Source organism: Aplysia californica, unplaced genomic scaffold (genome assembly GCF_000002075.1).
Source record: "Aplysia californica isolate F4 #8 unplaced genomic scaffold, AplCal3.0 scaffold00402, whole genome shotgun sequence".
Classification (NCBI taxonomy): domain Eukaryota; kingdom Metazoa; phylum Mollusca; class Gastropoda; order Aplysiida; family Aplysiidae; genus Aplysia; species Aplysia californica.
The window spans coordinates 496,483-515,963 of record NW_004797672.1 but is presented as its reverse complement, the minus strand read 5'-3'; the positions used below and the strand labels follow the sequence as shown (position 1 = coordinate 515,963).

The 19,481-nt window shown below is 39.8% G+C and overlaps 1 protein-coding gene across 1 annotated transcript in view; it reads left to right on the top strand.

Annotated features, from left to right (window-relative positions):
* Positions 1 to 608: 608 nt before the first annotated feature.
* The window catches only part of LOC101853573 (centrosomal protein of 70 kDa), a 26,404-nt gene continuing 7,531 nt past the window's right edge, over positions 609 to 19,481 (top strand). The window contains exons 1-15 of the mRNA XM_035971235.1: positions 609 to 706; positions 2,060 to 2,119; positions 3,668 to 3,767; positions 6,109 to 6,235; positions 7,817 to 7,913; positions 8,326 to 8,499; positions 8,830 to 8,915; positions 9,202 to 9,270; positions 11,641 to 11,716; positions 12,694 to 12,782; positions 14,848 to 14,925; positions 16,181 to 16,292; positions 17,101 to 17,199; positions 17,988 to 18,113; positions 19,225 to 19,404. Coding sequence (XP_035827128.1) covers positions 674 to 706; positions 2,060 to 2,119; positions 3,668 to 3,767; positions 6,109 to 6,235; positions 7,817 to 7,913; positions 8,326 to 8,499; positions 8,830 to 8,915; positions 9,202 to 9,270; positions 11,641 to 11,716; positions 12,694 to 12,782; positions 14,848 to 14,925; positions 16,181 to 16,292; positions 17,101 to 17,199; positions 17,988 to 18,113; positions 19,225 to 19,404 — 1,506 coding nt within the window. The 5' untranslated portion in view covers positions 609 to 673. The remainder of the gene's footprint in view (positions 707 to 2,059; positions 2,120 to 3,667; positions 3,768 to 6,108; positions 6,236 to 7,816; positions 7,914 to 8,325; positions 8,500 to 8,829; positions 8,916 to 9,201; positions 9,271 to 11,640; positions 11,717 to 12,693; positions 12,783 to 14,847; positions 14,926 to 16,180; positions 16,293 to 17,100; positions 17,200 to 17,987; positions 18,114 to 19,224; positions 19,405 to 19,481) is intronic.

Genomic DNA, 19,481 nt, shown 5'->3' with positions numbered 1-19,481 from the left:
CCCTCTCTCTCTCTCTCTCTCTCTCTCTCTCTCTCTCTCTCTCTCTTCTGCTACTCCAAATTGGCTCCTTCTTACTGCTGTCTTTTAGTCACACCCCTTATCTTATGGTGGGTAAGATCTACACCAAGCCTTCTCAGATAACGGGAGAAAAATCTAGGAGGTCCCCTTTGCAAGTTACGCACGTTAGAGATCCCTTGGTAGCCCAAAATCGATAAGAGTAGGCTTCGGTCACCATGAGGGCAAAATTCAAATATTCCTACCAAATGAAATGTTAAAAGTGTTCCACACGCTCATATGGCTTTATGCAGTTGCGAGTGTCATAAAACACTGACCTAAAAAATCGCAAGTAGCTTATTGGTAACCTCTTGGCCTACCCCACACTACGCCCCTACTGCTCGTAACAATGACTTTTAACAGTTGTAAGTAAATTCAATTACTGAAAAAAAGGATGAATATCGTGGCAAATATTGCCAAAGATTAATTAAACTTAGATCTAGATCTATATGTTTTCCGAATAAAAAACCCAATAACTTTTGAGGCGATTGAGAAATTGAAAAAAGATACAATCAATTGTTCCGTTGTTTCCCTGGTCCCCTCTAAGTATTTTGATTTTTTACACTGACCAAGACTGATTGGTTGATGGTTGTTGTCTTTCTTGAAAGTTGTTTACAAGATGGCTGACACCGGGCAAAATCGTTTTCGAGGGGTACGTGCGTGGGTTTTGCTCCTAAACTTTCTATAACCTCTAATTATACTTTTGAATTTGGTAATGGTAAATGATACTACTATTTTAGGGGGATTGCATTACTTTTTCTTCGGTTAAAATGTTGTAAGAAGCTCTAACTTATCTTGCCAAAGTGGAGAAAACTTGTTCGTGCTTGCTAATCTGCAGGCTAAGACTAAGGCTAAAAGGCTACATCTAGATCTAAATTTGATTGTATTATCGACTCTCAACGCTCCCAATATTTAGCCAGATCTTATGAGTAGGGTCAAACTTTTTATTTGTTTAGCTAAGATCAACCACCAGGCTCTTGCTTTAATTCCAACGAAGTGTATACAGACCCGGTAACCGGGAACAAAGTCTCAAAGTATACAGACCCGGTAGGGGAACTCTTTTGTGATTTCGGAAAGTTTCAGCGCCCAGACCCGGTAGAAATCTAGTGTGTGTGTGTGTGTGTGTGTGTGTGTGTGTGTGTGTGTGTGTGAGAGAGAGAGAGAGAGAGGTGCTAGCAAAATGTATGAAATGCCCCAGTTGGCAGGGGGGAACGAGAGAAAGATAGAGTGGAAAAAAGGTGGGGACAAAGAAAGACAGAGACAAACAAAGAAAAAGAAAAGGAGAGCGATACACAGAGGAGAAAGAGAGAGAGAGAGAGAGAGAGAGAGAGAGAGAGAGAGAGAGAGAGGCAGAGTAATAGAATAATAGATAGGGTGGCTGCTCGATTGAAATTATGACATTGTTCTTTTCTTCAAATTGCGATTCCTCCTACTCCAAAACGGAGGAAAAATGATCGTTCATCAAAAAGACATCCGCAATCTAGATCTCGATCTAGATCTAGGCTAGCCGCGAAACTAGATCAAAGATTTATGTCTGTCTGCCTATATCTAGATCTAGACCTAGGCCATAAACGTCTAGAAGAACCTAGGTCAACCCTGAGCCAAGAGGGCGCTATAACTCTCCGAAATCACAAAAGAGTTCCCCTACCGGGTCTGTATATTTTGTGACTTTGTTCCCGGTTACCGGGTCTGTATACACTCCCTAATTCCAAAAGTTAATATTTTGATTTAGATCATTTTATACCTTTTTTCTTTTCTGGTCTTTTGAACAGTTTTGGAGTTTTTCTGCTGATTATAATGAATGTCTTTCATTTGTGTGTCTAGATCTATTTAGTAATACTATACCTAGATCTAGATTTTAGATCTAATTATAATTCGATAGAAGGCTCAATAAGTAGTAGTATTCACATGATTTAAAAAATCAGGGATTTGTAATGTCATGGTTTGTTTTTAGATCTCAAGGTGTAACTCTAAATTATTGACTTTTTGTGAATCTGTTTTCAAGCAACATCAAGGATCAGGAGAAGACTTCATCTCAGATGGAGATTTCCCACAAGATGCTAAGGTAATTCAACCAACATGAAAACTACTGCATTACTAGATTATTCTACCTTGAAAAAGAGCTACATCTTTTCATGTGCCATCCTCTCATTGAGATGATAAAACATAATATGTGAGCGTGCTTGGTGAAAGAGACCACATGACTCATTTTGAAGAATCCCGGGGGGATTTCTGAACAATATGATTTTTTAATTTTAAAGATATCTTCAGTAGTTTTTGAGAATATGGTGGGTCATTTTGTAGGGCAAGGTAGGCCTACAGAAACAAAGTTTTGAGAAAAGCGGCTTTAGAGTTTCTATTTGTTTCTCTGCTTCAAATAGATAAATCTACGCTTCGGGACGACCTGACAGACAACATATTCGCTACTCACAAACCAACTTTAAAAAGCATTTAAGATGAAAGAACAGCTATAAAGTGTTTATAATAGGCCTACGTTTTCAAAACAAATTCACCACCACCTTGAGCAAGAGTTTTCAAGAAATAGATCTAGGTTGCGCAGGGCAGAAAAATGTGATACAAGTTTGCTCTCCAAAATGGCAAAAAGATATGGACGATGCGCAAAGATTCGCTGTGTTTACATGTTCAAGATATTCATGTTTCATGTGCAGCACCTGCCTCTAGAGAGAAAATAAAATTACCTAAATGTTGGTGGCAATGTGACTGGGTTGACTTTTTGAATGGACAAGAGAAACCATCTGCAGTGTGTACTCGGAAAACGAATTTTTTCATCATGCATTTTTGGGAATTATGCAATATACATCGTTTTTAAAGTACAAGAAACTCAAGTCCTTGTAAATATCGATATATTAATTGTTAAAGAATCCATTTTTAATGGAACTTAGTTTTTGTCAAAAAATTCTATTTTTGACCTTTGAAGCCTGATATCTCGGTTCGAGCAAATGCATCTTGTGGTCCCTTTCACCAGGCACGCTCACATATCATTGCCTTTCTACTTTCTGACCACCCGGCACCAGGTTGCGTACACTGTAATGCTATTTTTCTTCTTTTAGTAAGGTTTTACGACACTCGCAACTGCGTAAGGTCATATGAGCGCCAAGGGGTAAATGTCAACAGAGAAGTCCTTGCAGGGAATCAGGGTTAGCCTATCCTGCTCACCTCTCTAGCTTCAACAGCACAAAGTCTGCTTCGACTATCAAGGCACCCCGGAAATATCGGGTCACAAAAGAGTGACAAACATACAAAAGAAGTAGAGGAAATTGACGACAGTGAGGATGAGGAAAGAATATCAGCAGTTCCCTGTTGCAATTCTGGCCCATTTAGGATGAATCAGCCCATTTAGTATCATTTACAATAATAATTCTGCTGTGCAACAGAACATGGTTAATGTCCCCCCTTTAACGTCCCCCCTATTGGAAGGGGGGGGGGGGTATGTTTCTTCCATTAATTTGGCTTGAAAGAAGAGATTTAAGAAGATACCTACTTTTTCCTCCTCCTTTAAAATTTTGTTTCCCTTTCTATCCTTTTATTGTCTTCCTCCTTCTCTTGCGTACATGGTAATATATTTTTTTTCTTCTATAAATGTTCACTTCAGGAAGAGGTGAGGGAGTGGATAAATGTCAACAGAAAGATGCTTCGCAGTGGATTGTCTTCCATCAGAGTGTTGCCGTCACAGGATGTGAAGCTGGATTCTGGTGAGATGAAACTGTTGAATCAATGACTGCACTTTTGTACTGAAACTCTTAATAATAATACGTGGTGGAATCAGGCGCTTGTCAAATTTGGGGCATATGGGGTTATTGGTATCATCTTAAAGCCTGTTTATTTACCTTGCTTTTGGTGATAAAAAAATATTCATCTATGTTGAATAAAAGTCGAAATATTTGCGATTGAAGGAGGTCAGGGTCACCTGGTTTCAGGGAGGTTAAATTCGTGAGAAAATAGCCACCAAAGTTTGGTAATTTCCATAGCTTGAGAGTCACTGGAAACTGAAAATGTACAATTTTTGTGCTTTTAATCAATGTTTTTCAGTAAAATCCACCCGGAAATGTTTTAAATGGATGTAAAAAGTGTTGGACCAAAAGAAGAAAATTAGGAAAACAATTGGCCAACAACCACAAAAATACTAATTTCTTTGATTTCATTATTTTGACGAGCGCCTGATTTCACCACAGTGCTTCACATATGTGAGGCAGCGTGGTGGAATCAGGCTCTCGTCAAAATAATCAAAGGGAAGAAACTTGCATTTTTCCGCAGGTTTGTGAATTTTTATTAATTTTTGGTTTTTGGCTCAACACCTTTCATGCCCTTTAAAGAACTCATTTCTGTGTCGATTTTTCTGAAAAACGTTGACTAAAGACAAAGAAAATGTAAATTTTCAGTTACCACGGACTGTTAAGCTAAGGAAATGACTAACCTTTGGCGGCCATTTTCTCACAAATTTTACCTCTGAAAACACGTGACCCCCACCACCCACTTTCGTATATATCTCGACTTGTCTTCAAGATAAATGGATACTTTTTCATCCAAATAAAGACAAGTGAACAAGCTTTAAGATGATACCAATAACTCTACATGCCCAAAAATTGACGAGAGCCTGATTCCGCCACGCTGCTTCACATATGTCTTAAATTTTAAGGGAGACCTTGTGAGTGAGATTTGCTTCATCTAAATCCTGTTCAGTGCAGTTTTTGTGAGAAAATTTCTTTTTGTGTTTTATACCTGATCTAATCTCATCATCCCATTTCATTTGTATTAATTTCTGTTTTATTCAATACACTTTCATTGATTGACTATGTGTATCTGTCTTTATATGAGCTGATTTCTAACATTTTGAAACTTAAAAGAAATGATTGGTAAGTTATTCTTGTTTAAAATTCATGACTTTTGAGTTTGGTTAAAGAAGCTTACATAGTTTTTAGGGTGATTTATTCTCAAAAATCAAACTTTCCCACTTCAGTGCATATTTAAGTCGCACACTGAATTCATGGATAAATGTATCGTTCAATCCAGGACAAGTTGTGGTTCTAGTTTGTGAGAGTTTCATACCCACCCCCCCCCCCCCCCCCCCGCACAAGGGCAGTGCTACTGACTGATGTTTCTTTAGGCCATTCCCAAAGGGGGGATAGTAACATGTTCTTATGCACAATAGAATTGTAAATGGGCTGATTTATCAATGTCATGCTCATACTGTGCTGAAACAACATAGGAGGAACTGCTGCTTTTTCTTTCCTCGTCCTTGCTATCATCATTTTTCCTCTACTTTTTTTGTATGTTTGTCACTCTCTTGTGACCCGCTATTTCCGGGGTGCCTTGATAGTCAAAGCAGACTTTGTGCTGTTGAAGCTAGAGAGGTGAGCAGAGTAAGCCTGATTCCCCGTTTGGACTTCTCTGCTGACATCCACCCCTTGGCACTCATATGACTTTATGCAGTTGCAAACGCCATAAAACCTTACTAAGACCAAAGATAGTAAATAACAAGATGGGCCACTCAGCCAAAAAAGTGTCCGCAGGAAGTTCGCTCTTTGCTTCAGATGGCGCTGCAGTCTGTTTTGAAGCTCTCTTACGTTTTTCCAGAAGAAGAATAGGAATAGCACCTCCTTGCGTGCGCAGATCGACTGCTGTTCATCAGCAGTTCGGGTTCGTTCAGTGCAGAGTTTTAGGGTTTAAAAAAAATTTTAATGACCTCTCGCCTTTCATTCTAAAGTCAAATTAAACGAAGAAAACAATCACCCTTTCCTCCGGAAGAGGTTTTTGGTCAGCGTAACAATTTTTTTAAAAGCGTTCTTCCGAAATTTATTCAAAAACTTGCTAGTTTCACTTTGATTTTTTAAACTCAAGTAGGGTAACTCTGTTCGCAAAGGGTTCGCATTTGTGAAGAGGGCGCCACCGAATTTTGAGGACACTTTTTTAATTGGCTCAAAGAGAGAAGTGGCCCCTCTTATTATGTCGACTCTTTGCTAAGACTAAGTGCCACAAAACCGTATTACCTTACTAAAACTAAACTAAAACACAGCCGACCACCCGTGTCTACAGGTCGCTACCTGTGCATGGACCTTGAGTCAAGCCAGTCTCTGCGGGCGTCGATGATGTCTCTGATCACGGAGGTGGACAGGAAGGACAGCATGGTGCAGGATCTGGTGCAGACCAACAGCCGGCTCAAGTAGGTTGCTGTTACTGTTATGTAGGTCGCTGTTACATATATCGCTGTTACGTAGTCGTGCGTGGCCACAGGGGACAAAGATGTCATTGTTATTGTTGTTGTAGTTTATTGTTGTCGTTGTTGTTGATGTTATTATTGTTGTTATTATTATTGTTGTTGTTATTGTTGTCATTGTTGTTGTTGTTGATGTTATTGCATTGTTAATGTAGTTGTTGTTATTATTGTTGTTGTTATGGTTGTCATTGCTAATGTTTTTGTTGTTGTTATTGTTGTTGTTATGGTTGTACCACCAACTTCTACTGGACTTTAATTTGTAAAGTTGCTTTTGTTTTCTTCTTCCTCTTCTGCTATCGAACCAACGCCTATACGATCGCTCACATGGATTTTCTGCCCTGGCCATGCAGGTGTTGGAGGAAATGAAAAGGCCGACAGATTGGCTGGTGAGGCCACCTTAGTTGACAATACGGTTCAACCAGATAGGGTCGTGATCCTGAAATGTCTCTCTCGCCAGCTGATTGAGGAGGAGGATAGGGAGTTAGAGGCCAGTACTGCCGTGGAGAGGATGATGCTTTTGGGAATAAAAAAAGGAAGCGGAAAATTTGGCATCCTTGCAGGAAAGAACAGAAGAACGTTCAACCAGATGTGCACGGGCACAATCAGTAGAAGGACCCGGGGCAACATTTTGGAGAGAGCAACGGAGCATCAATGGACATGTCCGGAGTGCAGGGATGTCGCTTCCTGAAACAAGAACAAGAACTGCTTTTGCCTCTTTTTGGTGTTTCTTTTCTTCTTTCTGTCATTGACAAACATGTCTTCAATTGGTGTTTGGAGGTCGTCACCAGCTGGTCACATAATTCCTTCACTTTGCTCTTGTTTCTGTCTGTCTTTCGAGTTCTTTCCCAGCATTAAATGGCTGCTATCGAATAGATGTGCTTTATTTTTATTAAAACTATAACCAAATGTCCTAAAACGCCTTCTATCAGAGTTGGACATTTAGTTCAGAGGTTGTGTGTCTTTTAGTGTTGAGAACTTTAAACCTATACAATTTGGCAAAAGCGGAAGATAGTTCAGAAATTATAGAAATGATTATGTGATGTATTTTGTTGCCATATGCTATGCTATAGCTCATGGTGATTCATCACTTATTTTTAAAACGTTGTTGTTTTTATGCCCCCAATGATTACGCATATTACAGGTAATATGTGATGATTGTGCACGCTACAAACGGTCGCTTGTGAGCACAAGGGGGCTATCCTGAAAAATTCTGTTTTGAGAAAATCAAAGCCGCCCCTTGTTCAGTTTCTTTAAAAGACAAGGAGAGTTTTCTCTATAACTAAACAAATATACACAGCAATGAAACCAAACTTCTCCTATAGGTAGGGATATGCCCACTTTTGGTGTAAGTCAAGATTTTTGGAAACCCCCGAAATCTGGGTTAGCCCGCTTGTCCTTAAAAGCGACCTAATAATATACGATGATTGCGCACACTATAAGGAATGTGTAATGAGACGTGTCAACTCAATTGTGTCAACTTTAAAACAAAATATTTTTTTTAAAAACAAAACCATGTGTGTTTTTCAGGGAAGAGGTGTCGGAGCTGGCCTCGGAGGCTGAAACAGCCAGCACCAAGGCCAAGGACATCAAGGTCATGCTAGAGTGCTCGCGGGCTCGAGTCCAGGTCGGTGCCTTTTTTCGGTTATTTGTTGTTGTTTTTTTGGTTTTTTGGGGACGGTTTTTGTTTATTGGGAGTGGTTTTTTGCTGCACCACTTTATTCAAACTAACCTCATTTATCACTGGGTTTTTTTTTATCATGTTTGCTCATTTTTTTTAAGCCAGTGTTTTAAGCCCCTTTTCTTTCACAATTTAAATCATTTAGGAGTTTTGACCCTGCTTGTCAGGGCAGACCGGCTGGGGCTGAGAGGTAGAGCCTACGACATCTGAGCAGAAAGACCAACGTACTCTCTAAATGTGTATATGGGCTGATTTATTCGTCAATGTATGTATATCTGCTATTGTAAACCAAACTGCCGTTCTGGGATCTATAAAAATGTAATTTGTTTAATTATTTTTTTACCAAATCAACTCCCAGGAGCTAGAAGATGAACAGTCAAGGTCGTCGTCAGCCTACGCGGATGAAGGCGAGCGTCTGCGCAACACAAAGTCGGCCATTAACCAGCGGTGTCGGCAGCTCGAGGCAAAAGTTGAGGAGCAAGAGAAAGAGGCAGACCGTCTCCGGCGAGAACTTCACACCTTGTCGATGGAGGTTTGTTTATTTGTTTATTTGGTTGTTTTGTTGTTGTTGTTTTTTGGGGGGCGGGAGGGGGGGGGGTTGAGAGGCATTTTGAGTTGAGAGGTGTGGATGACAGACAGAAGTAGTTCTGGGAAGTTCAGGCAATGAGCCGCGACTTTTTTCCCTAGCCTGAATGCTGCGGCTTAAACAGCGATGCGGATTTTTACGATAGCAGGATCATCCCTCCCTAATTGTGACATATATGTTATATGTATGTGTGACGTACATATGATGTACTTTTGCTAGAGTCTTGGACCTAACAGTAGTAATCATGTTTTGTTTTGTTTTGTTTGCTCCGGTCAGGACGAGCGTCGGACAAAACGACAGAACCAGGTGTTCATGGAGTTCAAGAAAAGAACGTCGCGGGCACACTCGGCCGTGGACCAGAAGTAGGTCGTCGTCTGTTGTCGAAATACCTCAGTGGATAGTTATTGTAGTTGATTGCTACCATAGGCAGTCATAATAATTGGTCACTTTTAAGCACAAGGGGGCTATCCCAAAAAAATGCTGTTTTGAGAAAATCAAGTGTAAAGTTTTTGGACCCTTGTTCAGTTTCATTAAAAAATGAGGAGATTTTCCTCTTTAACCAAACAAATATACACACCAATGAACCAAACTTCTCCGTTCCCCATTTGGACTTCTCTGTTGACACCAACCTGTCCATTTTGTCCCCAGACTTCTGGACGTCATTGACGCCTACGAATGTCAGATCTATGACCTTCAGAAACAGCTGGACACCAGCGGGTATGTCATGTTGTCTCTGTTATAATAATAGAAAGCATTTGTGAGATGTGCTGACAAAATGAGTTACTTCTCCGATTTTAGCCTTATGGAACTTGATACATCAACTTTATAGGTGAAGTTTGTACCATTTGTAAGTATGGAAGAATAAAAGACATGGTAGACTTGAACAAAATGGTATCAATTAGAAATCTATAAATCTGACCGCAGTGTCGATTTTCGGCCGATATGTCCATTCTGGGACAGCGAGAAGTAACTCATTTTGTCAGCACACCTCACATTTGTATAGCGCAAATCCCCGCTCGACAGCAAGATCTATGCTCTTCACTATCTATACTATTACCCCAGCAGACCTGTGAGCATTCTGAAACAATCTCAACTTCCCAAACACGTCATTGCCTTTTCAAAATATTGGCAAAATAAAAACTATTTGGACACATTATGAGATGCAGTTTTCTTTTTCTGTGAGAGCATTTCTTTCTCTCTTCTGTTGCTTTTTAAAGATTATGACAGCTTTCACGGTCTTTTTCTGGTTAACGATTCAGTATACCCCAAAACTGTCAGGCTGCAATGGTTGTTTGGTGAAACATTGCTCAGGCTTAAGTGAGTTAAAGCTTAACATCATCATTAACCTTCCCCCTACCCCCTCCCCCTCCCCCCCCCCCCCCCCCAAGCCCTTTCAGAAAGCACAAAATTAATTTTGATGACTAAATTGAAAATGTTTTCCAAAATTAGATAACTGATCCACAGATAGAAAAAGGGGTATATACTGAAAGACTGAGTTACACTATAAAGTAGTGATGGCCAATATCAGCAATGTCAAATTCGATACAATATCGATATTTTTTCACAAGAAATATTTTTCTATATTACAAAAATATTATCAATAAATTGAACCTCGTCATCAAATATATCGATATATCGATAATTATTGAGTCTGGTCGATATTTCCAAATTATTTTTTTTTTTTTATTGCTGTAAGAATTATTATTTTTGTTAGTTATAGCTTAAAAAATGTTTGTGTTTAATTGTGAGGGAAAAGATAAAATCAGTCTGTTAATTCCTAGAAATTTGGTGCTGAGTGGTGGCCATATAAAAAAATAAATGTTTTCTCACTGCTTCAATACGATATCTATATGTGAGGCGTGCTGACAAAATGAGTTACTTCTCGCAATTCACAAATGGAGATATTGGCCAAAAATCGACACTAGAGTCAAATTTGTAGAATATCTATAGATGCCATATTCTTTAACTATAACCTGTGTTTTATTATTTCATTCTTATAAATTGTAAAAACGTCACCTATAAGCTTGATGTATCTATTTCCTTAAGGCTCGAATCCGAGAAACAACTCATTTTGTCAGCACGCTCCACATATGTGTAAAAATATCAATATTTGGATTTCGATATGCCCACCACTACCTTTAAGAATGATATCATATCGAAATATTGATATTTTTACATCGTAGTTTGCTTTATTTTTATCTGGAGCCACTTAATGTTTTTATTTTGTTTTGTTATGTTCATATATCTAGCACATGATCCGAAGTAGGTTCTGTATGGATTAACTCCATCTCTATTTGTGAGACAGCGTGGTGGAATCAGGCTCTCGTCTATTTTTGGGCATGTAGAGTTATTGGTATCATCTTAAAGCTTGTTCACTTATCTTTATTTGGTTGAAAAAAATATTCATTTATCTTGAATACAAGTCGAGATATTTGTGAATGAAGGAGGTGGGGGTCACCTGTTTTCAGAGGTAAATCTGGTGAGAAAATGGCCGCCAAAGATTAGTTATTTCCTTAGCTTAAGAATCCGTGGTAACAGAAAATTTACATTTTTTGAGCCTTTAATCAACGTTTTTCAGAAAAATCCACACAGAAATGAGTTCTTTAATGGACATGAAAGGTGTTGAGTCAAAAAACAAAATTTTGATACAAATTCACAAACCTGCAAAAAAATGCAAGTTTCTTCACTTTGATTATTTTGACGAGAGCCTGATTCCACCACGCTGACTCACATTTGTAAGGTGTGCTGACAAAACGAGTTGCCTCTAGCAATCAACAAACGCAGATTTTGGCCAAAATTCAACTTTAGGGTCAAATTTGTAGATTTTTTTTAATGTCTTGTATTATTTCAGACTTATAAATTGGAAAAACTTCACCTATATCTGTGATGTATCTATTTCCAGGGTCCTCGAATCTAAAAAAGTAACTCATTTTTTCAGCGTGCTTCACATTTTTTTTCTTTTAGTGAGTAAACAGACTCCATTATTAATTTTCTTCATTTTTTTCTTTCTTTTATTTTCTTCTTTCTTTCAGCCTGTAAACTGACTCCATTTTTTTTTTTTTTTTCATTTTCTTTCTGTCCTGTCAGTGTGGAGTCAAGAGGGAGGTCGCGGGGAGAGGAGTCTGTGGCCTCATACAGCAGTCAGTACCGAGGGATCCTGAGGGTAAGTCGTTCTCACTGACAGTCACTCAGTACAGAGGGTAAGTCGCTCTCTCTGTCACTCAGTACAGAGGGTAAGTCATTCTCACTGACAGTCACTCAGTACAGAGGGTAAGTCATTCTTACTAACTGTCACTCAGTACAGAGGGTAAGTCGTTCTCACTGACTGTCAGTCACTCAGCTTAGTCATTACTAAAAAACTTGGTTTGATAATTGTTCCGAAAACTAGCAAAAAATCAGCTCTAAATGAAATGAAACAATTGTCACTTGTATCGAACACTGGGATCGTCCGATGGGGTTTAAAGAGTTAAAATGTAATATTATTAATTTTGTACACCTTTATTTCTTCCATTTTGCAGAAGAATTTCTTCTGCAGATCATGCATTGGTCATCATCTGAAACTGGAAAACTACTATTGTTGTTTTTAGGGTCTTGTGTACACTGTTAGATTTGTAGTAGCAGCAACTTGAGGGCAGAGTCTTGGAAGTGGAGGTCAAATCTTGACAATTTTGTTACAAACAAGATGGAATCAGGCTCTCATCAATTTTTGGGCATGTTCAGTTATTGGTCTCATCTTAAAGCTTGTTCACTTGGCTTGCTTTGGATGAAAAAAATATTCATTTATCTTAAATACAAGTGGAGATATTTGCAAATGAAGGAGATGGGGGTTCACCTGGTTTCAGAGGTAAAATAAGTGAGAAATAGGCCGCCAAAGATAAGTTATTTCCTTAACTTGAGGGTCTGTGTAAAATAAAATTTTACTTTTTTTTTGTGCCTTTAATCAACGACTTTCAATAAAAATCCACACAGAAATGTGTTTTTTAATGAGCATGAAAGGTGTTAAGCCATTTTTTAAAATTCAATAAAAATTCACAAACCTCCGAAAAAATGCTAGTTTCTTCAGTTTGATTATTTGGACGAGCGTCTGATTTCACCACGCTGCCTCACATATCGTTGTTTTTGTTTGCTCTGCTCGTCTAGTCGTACGAGAAACAGTTACGGGAAAGAGACCGGAAGATCAAAGAACTGGAGGAAGAGAGGGAAGTGGACAAGTTGGACATGGGATCTCGGTAAGTCAAATAACGATGTTATAATATAATAATAAAAATAATTGCATTTATATATATATATATAGCGCACATTCAAAACGGGACTGTGTGCTCCATTGTCTGGAATTTTTACCAAATGCTAAGTTGCACACGAAGAGTATAAATTTTTTCTATTTTTTAAATGTGTGTGTGTTTTTAACAGTTATGAAGCAGGCTTCCGACCCTGCCTATCAGGACCAGCCTGGGATGAGAGGGATACAACATCCCTATGGAAAGACCAAGATTAAAATCATCATCATACCTGCACTTCACTTTGTCTTGCGTTGCAGCGATGGTGTCTGTTGTTCTTGCTGCTCCCAGCCGTGTTGTCAACTTGTACAGTATCTTTTCCCTCTGTCTGCCCCTGCCTCTCTTTCCATCAAACTTGCCTATTGTTACAATATTCTCCAATTCTTCTTTCCGCTTTGTGTGTCCAATGAACTTTGCCTGTCGCTTTCATATACATGTATTCGTCATAAGCTGTCGTCTGCAATTTCCTTCAGCTAAGACTTCTTCATTTGTTTTTCTAACTGTCCATGGGATACGCAGCATGCGTTTTATGAACCACAACTCTGTCGCCTCAATTATTCTTTCCAGCTGTCTATTGATTGTCCATGCTTCGCACCTGTATAATAGGATTGATATAATTTTCTCCCCCCTCGGAAGTCAAACTTGAGTCTCCTGCTTGTGACAGCAAAGCACCTTACAGCTACACTGCAGATGCCAGTGTAAAGAGTAAAAGACACCTCTGTCCAGTTTTAGTTGTAGTAAGAGTTTTACGGCACTTGCAACACTATAAGGTCATATAAGTGCCACAGATTAGATGTATTATAAGAGAGTTTCAAATATATATAAAAGAAGGAGGAGAGATCAGGACGATAGATCTTTGATAGAAACTTTACTTTTCCGATCCCACGATCTGGGTTCTAGCCCTTCGGCCTGTCGATATGGCAAAGAATTTTCAGGTTTTTATCAACTGTGCTTCGTGTTTGATAGGAAAGAAGTAGCAAACCACACCAAAGAGACCTCCGAAAACAAGATACAGTTTATAGAACTCCTAAAAAAACCGAAAGAAGAAAATAACCGACTTGTCTGTGACTTTCCCCTTTCCCCTCTCCCTGTGTGATGCTTACAAAACTCCTGAACAAAAAACAAAACATATATGTGAGTCATGCTGACAAAATGAGTTACTTCTCGCAATCCACAAATGGAGATATTGGCCAAAAATCGACATTAGGGTCAAACTTGTAGATTTTCAGTTGATGCCATGTTCTTTAACTCTAACCTGTCTTTTATTATTCCCTACTTATAAACTGTAAAAACGTCACCTATAAGCATGATGTATCTATTTCCTTAAGGCTTGAATCTGAGAAGTAACTCATTTTGTCAGCACGCTTCACATATGTCTCTCACTTTCCCCTCTCCCTGTGTGATGCTTACAGAACTCCTGAACAATCAAAAAAACATAAATGTGAGCCAGCGTGGTGGAATCAGGTTCTCGTCAATTTTTGGGCATATAGAGTTATTAGTATCATCTTAATAAAGCTTGTTCATTTGTCTTACTTTCAATGAAAAAATTACAAATCCGTCTTTAATAGAAGTGGAGATAATTTGGATTGAAGGAGGTAGGGGTCACCTGGTTTAAGAGGTACAATTAGCGAGAAAATGGCCGCCAAAGCTTGGTAAATTCCAAAGCTGGAGAGTCCATGGAAACTGTAAATTTATATTTTTGTGTCTTTAATCAACGTTTTCAGTGAAATCCTCAAAGGAATGTGTTTGTAAATGGACATAAAAGGTGTTGAGCCAAAAAACAAAAATTTGATAAAAATTTCTAAGCAAGGAGAAAACTGCTGTTTTCTTCGATTTCAGTATTTTTACGAGAGCTTGATTCCACCACGCTGCCTCACATGTGTCTCTGACTTTACCTTTTCCCTGTGTGAACTTACAGAACTCCTAAACCAAAGAAAAAAAAAAAAACACTAAACTCTGATTTCCCCCTCTTCTCCCCTTTCCCCTCTCTCCCCACGTGTGACGTGGCTGTGGCCAGGCCAGAGATGAAGGACTACAGGATGCTGGCGCAGCGGGTCAAGAAGCTGGAGAAACTGCTGAGTCAGCACAACATTAAGTGAGTCAGTACTTCTTGGAAGTTACCAACTTGAATTACTTGAATGTAGAACTGGGGTCTTAGGAAGACGGGATGCTCCATGCTTCCTCGCCCCTCTTCATGAGGGTCCATTTCAGTGTGTGCAGGCTGATTGTCTCTATCATCAGCTGGTTGTTGTAGTGTGTGATTGTCTCCATCATCAGCTGGTTGTTGTAGTGTGTGATTGTCTCCATCATCAGCTGGTTGCTGTAGCGTCTGATGGGGTCACGCAGCCTGCTCTTCCTACCTTCACCAAGCTGCTCTCCTTTGGCTATCACAACCTCCTTATTGGAAGTTGTTAGGCACGCATACGCCTGCCTTACACTGAATTGTTTGGGGCACGTAGTTTCAAAGTCAAGGTCATTCGCAATTAATTTCATCAGCGTGATTGGCAAAGTTGTACAAAGAGATTGAGACACGTGGAAATATGGATGACACATAGGACCAGACCGTCTCTAGATTTTGGAAACATTTTCACTTCTCTAAATGAGTTACGTAAGAGAAGCTATTGAAGACTATGGTAAACTGAAGTTCTGCAGGTTCGTCAAAGGAGACCCCCGAAAAGTAGGTCTAGATCTGTTCTTACTCTTAGCCTTGTGACTTTGAAAATACGTGCCCCAGACTATTAATTCAGTGTTAGGCGGGCACATTTTCCTCACTGTGACTTTTCCATTTTGGCAGCTGGTTTCTTTATTTTTCCTTTCAGTACATAATCAGAAAAAATATACATAACTTTTTTGATATTTTGAGAGAAGCTTGCATGTGTTATTTATGTGATGCTTGCTGACAAAATTAGTTCCTACTCAGATTTTAGCCGTAAGGAAATAGATAGGTGGAGCTTGTACAATTAAATCTTTTATTGCTGAGCGCTCCAGCAGTGAACTCCCCTCATATAGCTTTGTTATGGCAACAGGAAATAAGGTCTACCCTGGAAAATCAATCATAATTAACAGGTTCAATGGCTGTTCAAGTAGAAAAAATGTCTCCTTAAACATTTCCCATAATGCGTCACGATTGGTTCAAATAACTTGTTCTGGATTAGACAGAGTAATTCTTTCTAAAAAGATAGCGAGGCTGAATGCGAGAATACTCGTTGCTAATATGTGGGAGGGGCCCAGGTTTCACGAGTATTTTTGTCCATTGCACTGAATGAGTTAATCAGTATGAAATAATGAAAGACATATGGTCTTCAAATACTATAGCGTGTTTACCTCCCCCCCCCCCCCCCCCCCCCCAGCATTCCCGGAGAAAAGGCAACCAGAGACCCGTTCCAGAGCAAGAAAAAGTTCAGCGCTCTCCTGGAAGATTTGAACTACCTCCCTGCAGACCAGTGCCGGCAGTACCTCAGGGTAGGATTGGGAATCTTGAATCTTTTGCACCCACATGAACCCAATTTAGGTAAAATCAGGAGATGGGTTTCTTTGACCCTGCCTGTCTTTTGAGTAAGTTGGGAGGAAATAGGGAATGAGAGAAGGGAGAAAAGGAATGAGAGAAGGGAGAAAATGACATTGTCAAAGACCCGGAGTCCAAAATATGTCACGAGTGGTGGACTAGATAATCTAGACCGCTTGTCAATTAACTCTGAGACATGGGACTGCTGTCCTGAGGTACGAGCTCAGCTGAAAATCCTTGCGGACAAGGGAAGGGTTAATATTAGTAGGTTCTGCCAGCCCTTCTTGATGTTTGAACAGTCAAACCACGCTGTTCTGCCTCCGCTAAACAGCTTAGTCAAATGTGGTTTCATTTCTTTTACACACACACACACATGCACACGCACACACACATAAGGACACACACATGTGTACGCACATACACACACACTCACTCACACACATGTGCACACTCACACTCACACCTCAATGACTTTTGCCAGGAGCTGGAAACTGTACGCTACAACTACAACTCACGAGACATGTGGGTGGTTGGCGGGTGCTCTGGTGTGGTTTGCTCCTTCTTTCCTACCAAACATCTATCATCCTTATTTCCCCTCCTTTTCGTTTTTTTTGTTACTCTCTTGTAACTCCTCTAATCTTCGGCACTTATACGACCTTATGGTGTTGCAAGTGCTGTAAAACTCTTTACTAAAACTAAACTCACAAGACAGTTCTGTCACACATGGTTTTGTTTCTTTCTCCCCCCCCCCCCTCTCCCCCTCAGGACATGTGCCAGGAACTGGAGACAGACAACCTAGACTGTCTGGTGGCCATAGTACAGGAGCTCAAGCTGGATGAGGAGGGGGCTGACAGATTCCAAGAGGTAATGGGAGAGGGGGGGTGGGGAAGAGGGGGCCGATAGATTCCAAGAGGTAATGTGATGGCTGCTTGTTTGCTTTTTTGCTGATAACCCATTGAGCTCTGACCTCCTGAGGCTACCTTTTTTTTCTTGAAACACAACAATTTGCACCATGTCAGTACATTTTTACGTAACCTACAATTGGTCACTTTAAAGGACGAGCGGGTTAACCCAGATTTCGGGGGTTTCCAGAAATCTTGACCTACACCAAAAGTAGAAATTGCCCTACCTATAGGAGAAGTTTGGTTTCATTGGTGTGTATATTTGTTTAGTTATAGAGAAAAGTCTCCTGGTCTTTTAAAGAAACTGAACAAGGGGTAAAAACTTTACCTTCGATTTTATTTTTCCCATTTTTCGGGATAGCCCCCTTATGCTTCATCTATCCCTACACCCTGGGGGCATTTTGTACCCCCGGGGTTGTATTCTTCACATTTTGAATACTTCTAGTACGAAGATCTCTTTGAGACTTTCAGTATTTCTCAAAAAATCATTTTGACAGTCTGCTATGCAAAGCTTACAGATCGGATTAACGAGTAAATTTCCTCTTTGGAAAGTGGTGGCACAGAGTTCCCCACGTCATATGGATACGATAGTAAAACATGAAGTAGGAATAGGGTTAAAAGCTACCAAATATCGGCACCAAAGTCTGGACACAGAACAAAAAAAACACCAAAAAAACCACACCAAAAACCCCCCATCCAGAACAAAACACACACAAAAAATAGCAAAGCTATCTTCCCTTGTGCCGCCAGTACTGCCGAGAGTTGTCGGCCATTGTGGAGAGTCTGGAGGAACAGAACCACCGCAGTCGCTACCACCGCTCCGAGAGAGATTCCAACATGGCGCTCTGCGACTCCAACATGAGGTACTATCTGCAGGTAGGTGAAGTAACATATTTATTTATTTATTTATTTATTTATTTATTTATCCATTTATTTATTTATTTATTTATTTATTTATTTATTTATATAAAACATTGTTCTGTGTGTTTACTCTAAGACTAACAATTTATAGATTGATGAAAAACAACCATGATTGTTTCGTTTCTTTACGTAAATCAACATGCAATACATTTTTATCAGGAGGGAAAATTGTTCTTTCGAAGGATCGTGTCCGTGTCCAAATAGACACTGTGGTGTTGAGACACTTGAACTCTTGCCGAGACAGATGACAAGTTGGCCCTTCCTTTTTCTAATGGATAGCATTTGTATACTGCAAATCCCCGTTAATCATTTTTTGGGTAAAATTCACATGGAAATCTGTTTTTATATATTTACATAAAAGGTGCTGAGCCAAAGAATAAAAATTCAATAAAAATTGCCCTACGTTCTGAAAAATGCTGGTATCTTTGATTTAATTATTTTGACGAGTGCCTGATTTCACCACGCTGCCTCACAATTAAAATCTGGAACACCCCCCGGGGCAGTGCCACTGACTGTAGTGTCTTTAGGCCATTCCCAAAGGGGGGACATTTCTTGTTCATGCACAGTAGACTCTATTGTAAATGGGCTGATTCATCAATGTCATGCTCATAACTGTGCCTGATCTACAACAGGGAACTGCTGCTTTTTCTTTCCTAATCCTTACTATAGTCATTTTTCTCTACTTCTTTTGTATGTTTATCACTCTCTTGTGACCTGCTATTTCCGGGGTGCCTTGAAAGTCGAAGCAGACTTTGTGCTGTTGAGGCTAGAGAGGTGAGCAGAGTAAGCGTGATACCCTGTAAAGACTTCTCTGTTGACTCCCACCCCTTGGCGCTCATATGACCTTATGCAGTTGCGAGTGCCGTAATACCCTCTACTTTAAAAAAAAAAATTTTTTTAAATAATCTGGAAATGAAATGATACAGAATAACCTCTTTAACGTCTTTAGTGGAATGTTTGCTGTATCTAAGAAACACCTTGATGTAGACCTGGGCGACCGTGGCATGATGATTACAATTTGATGGATGCCTTTTTTCCCTAGCACTTTGAGTCTCTCTCTCTACAGGTCATCGACAACTGGAAGAAGGATATAGCTTCTCTCGACGACCTACAGACGGCCTTGAATTCTCTGCTAGGTCGTCTGGTGCCGTGGCTTCACGCTCACATGGACGGTCAGCGAAGTGTTGGGGAGATGGTGGAAGTTTTGGAGCAAGTGGCGCACGCTGACAGGACCGAGGCTAGACAGGTGAGGGTGGGTGTGTGTGTGTGTAGGTGTGTGTGTGTGTGTGGGTGGGTGGGTGTGTGTGTGGTGGGTGGGTGGGA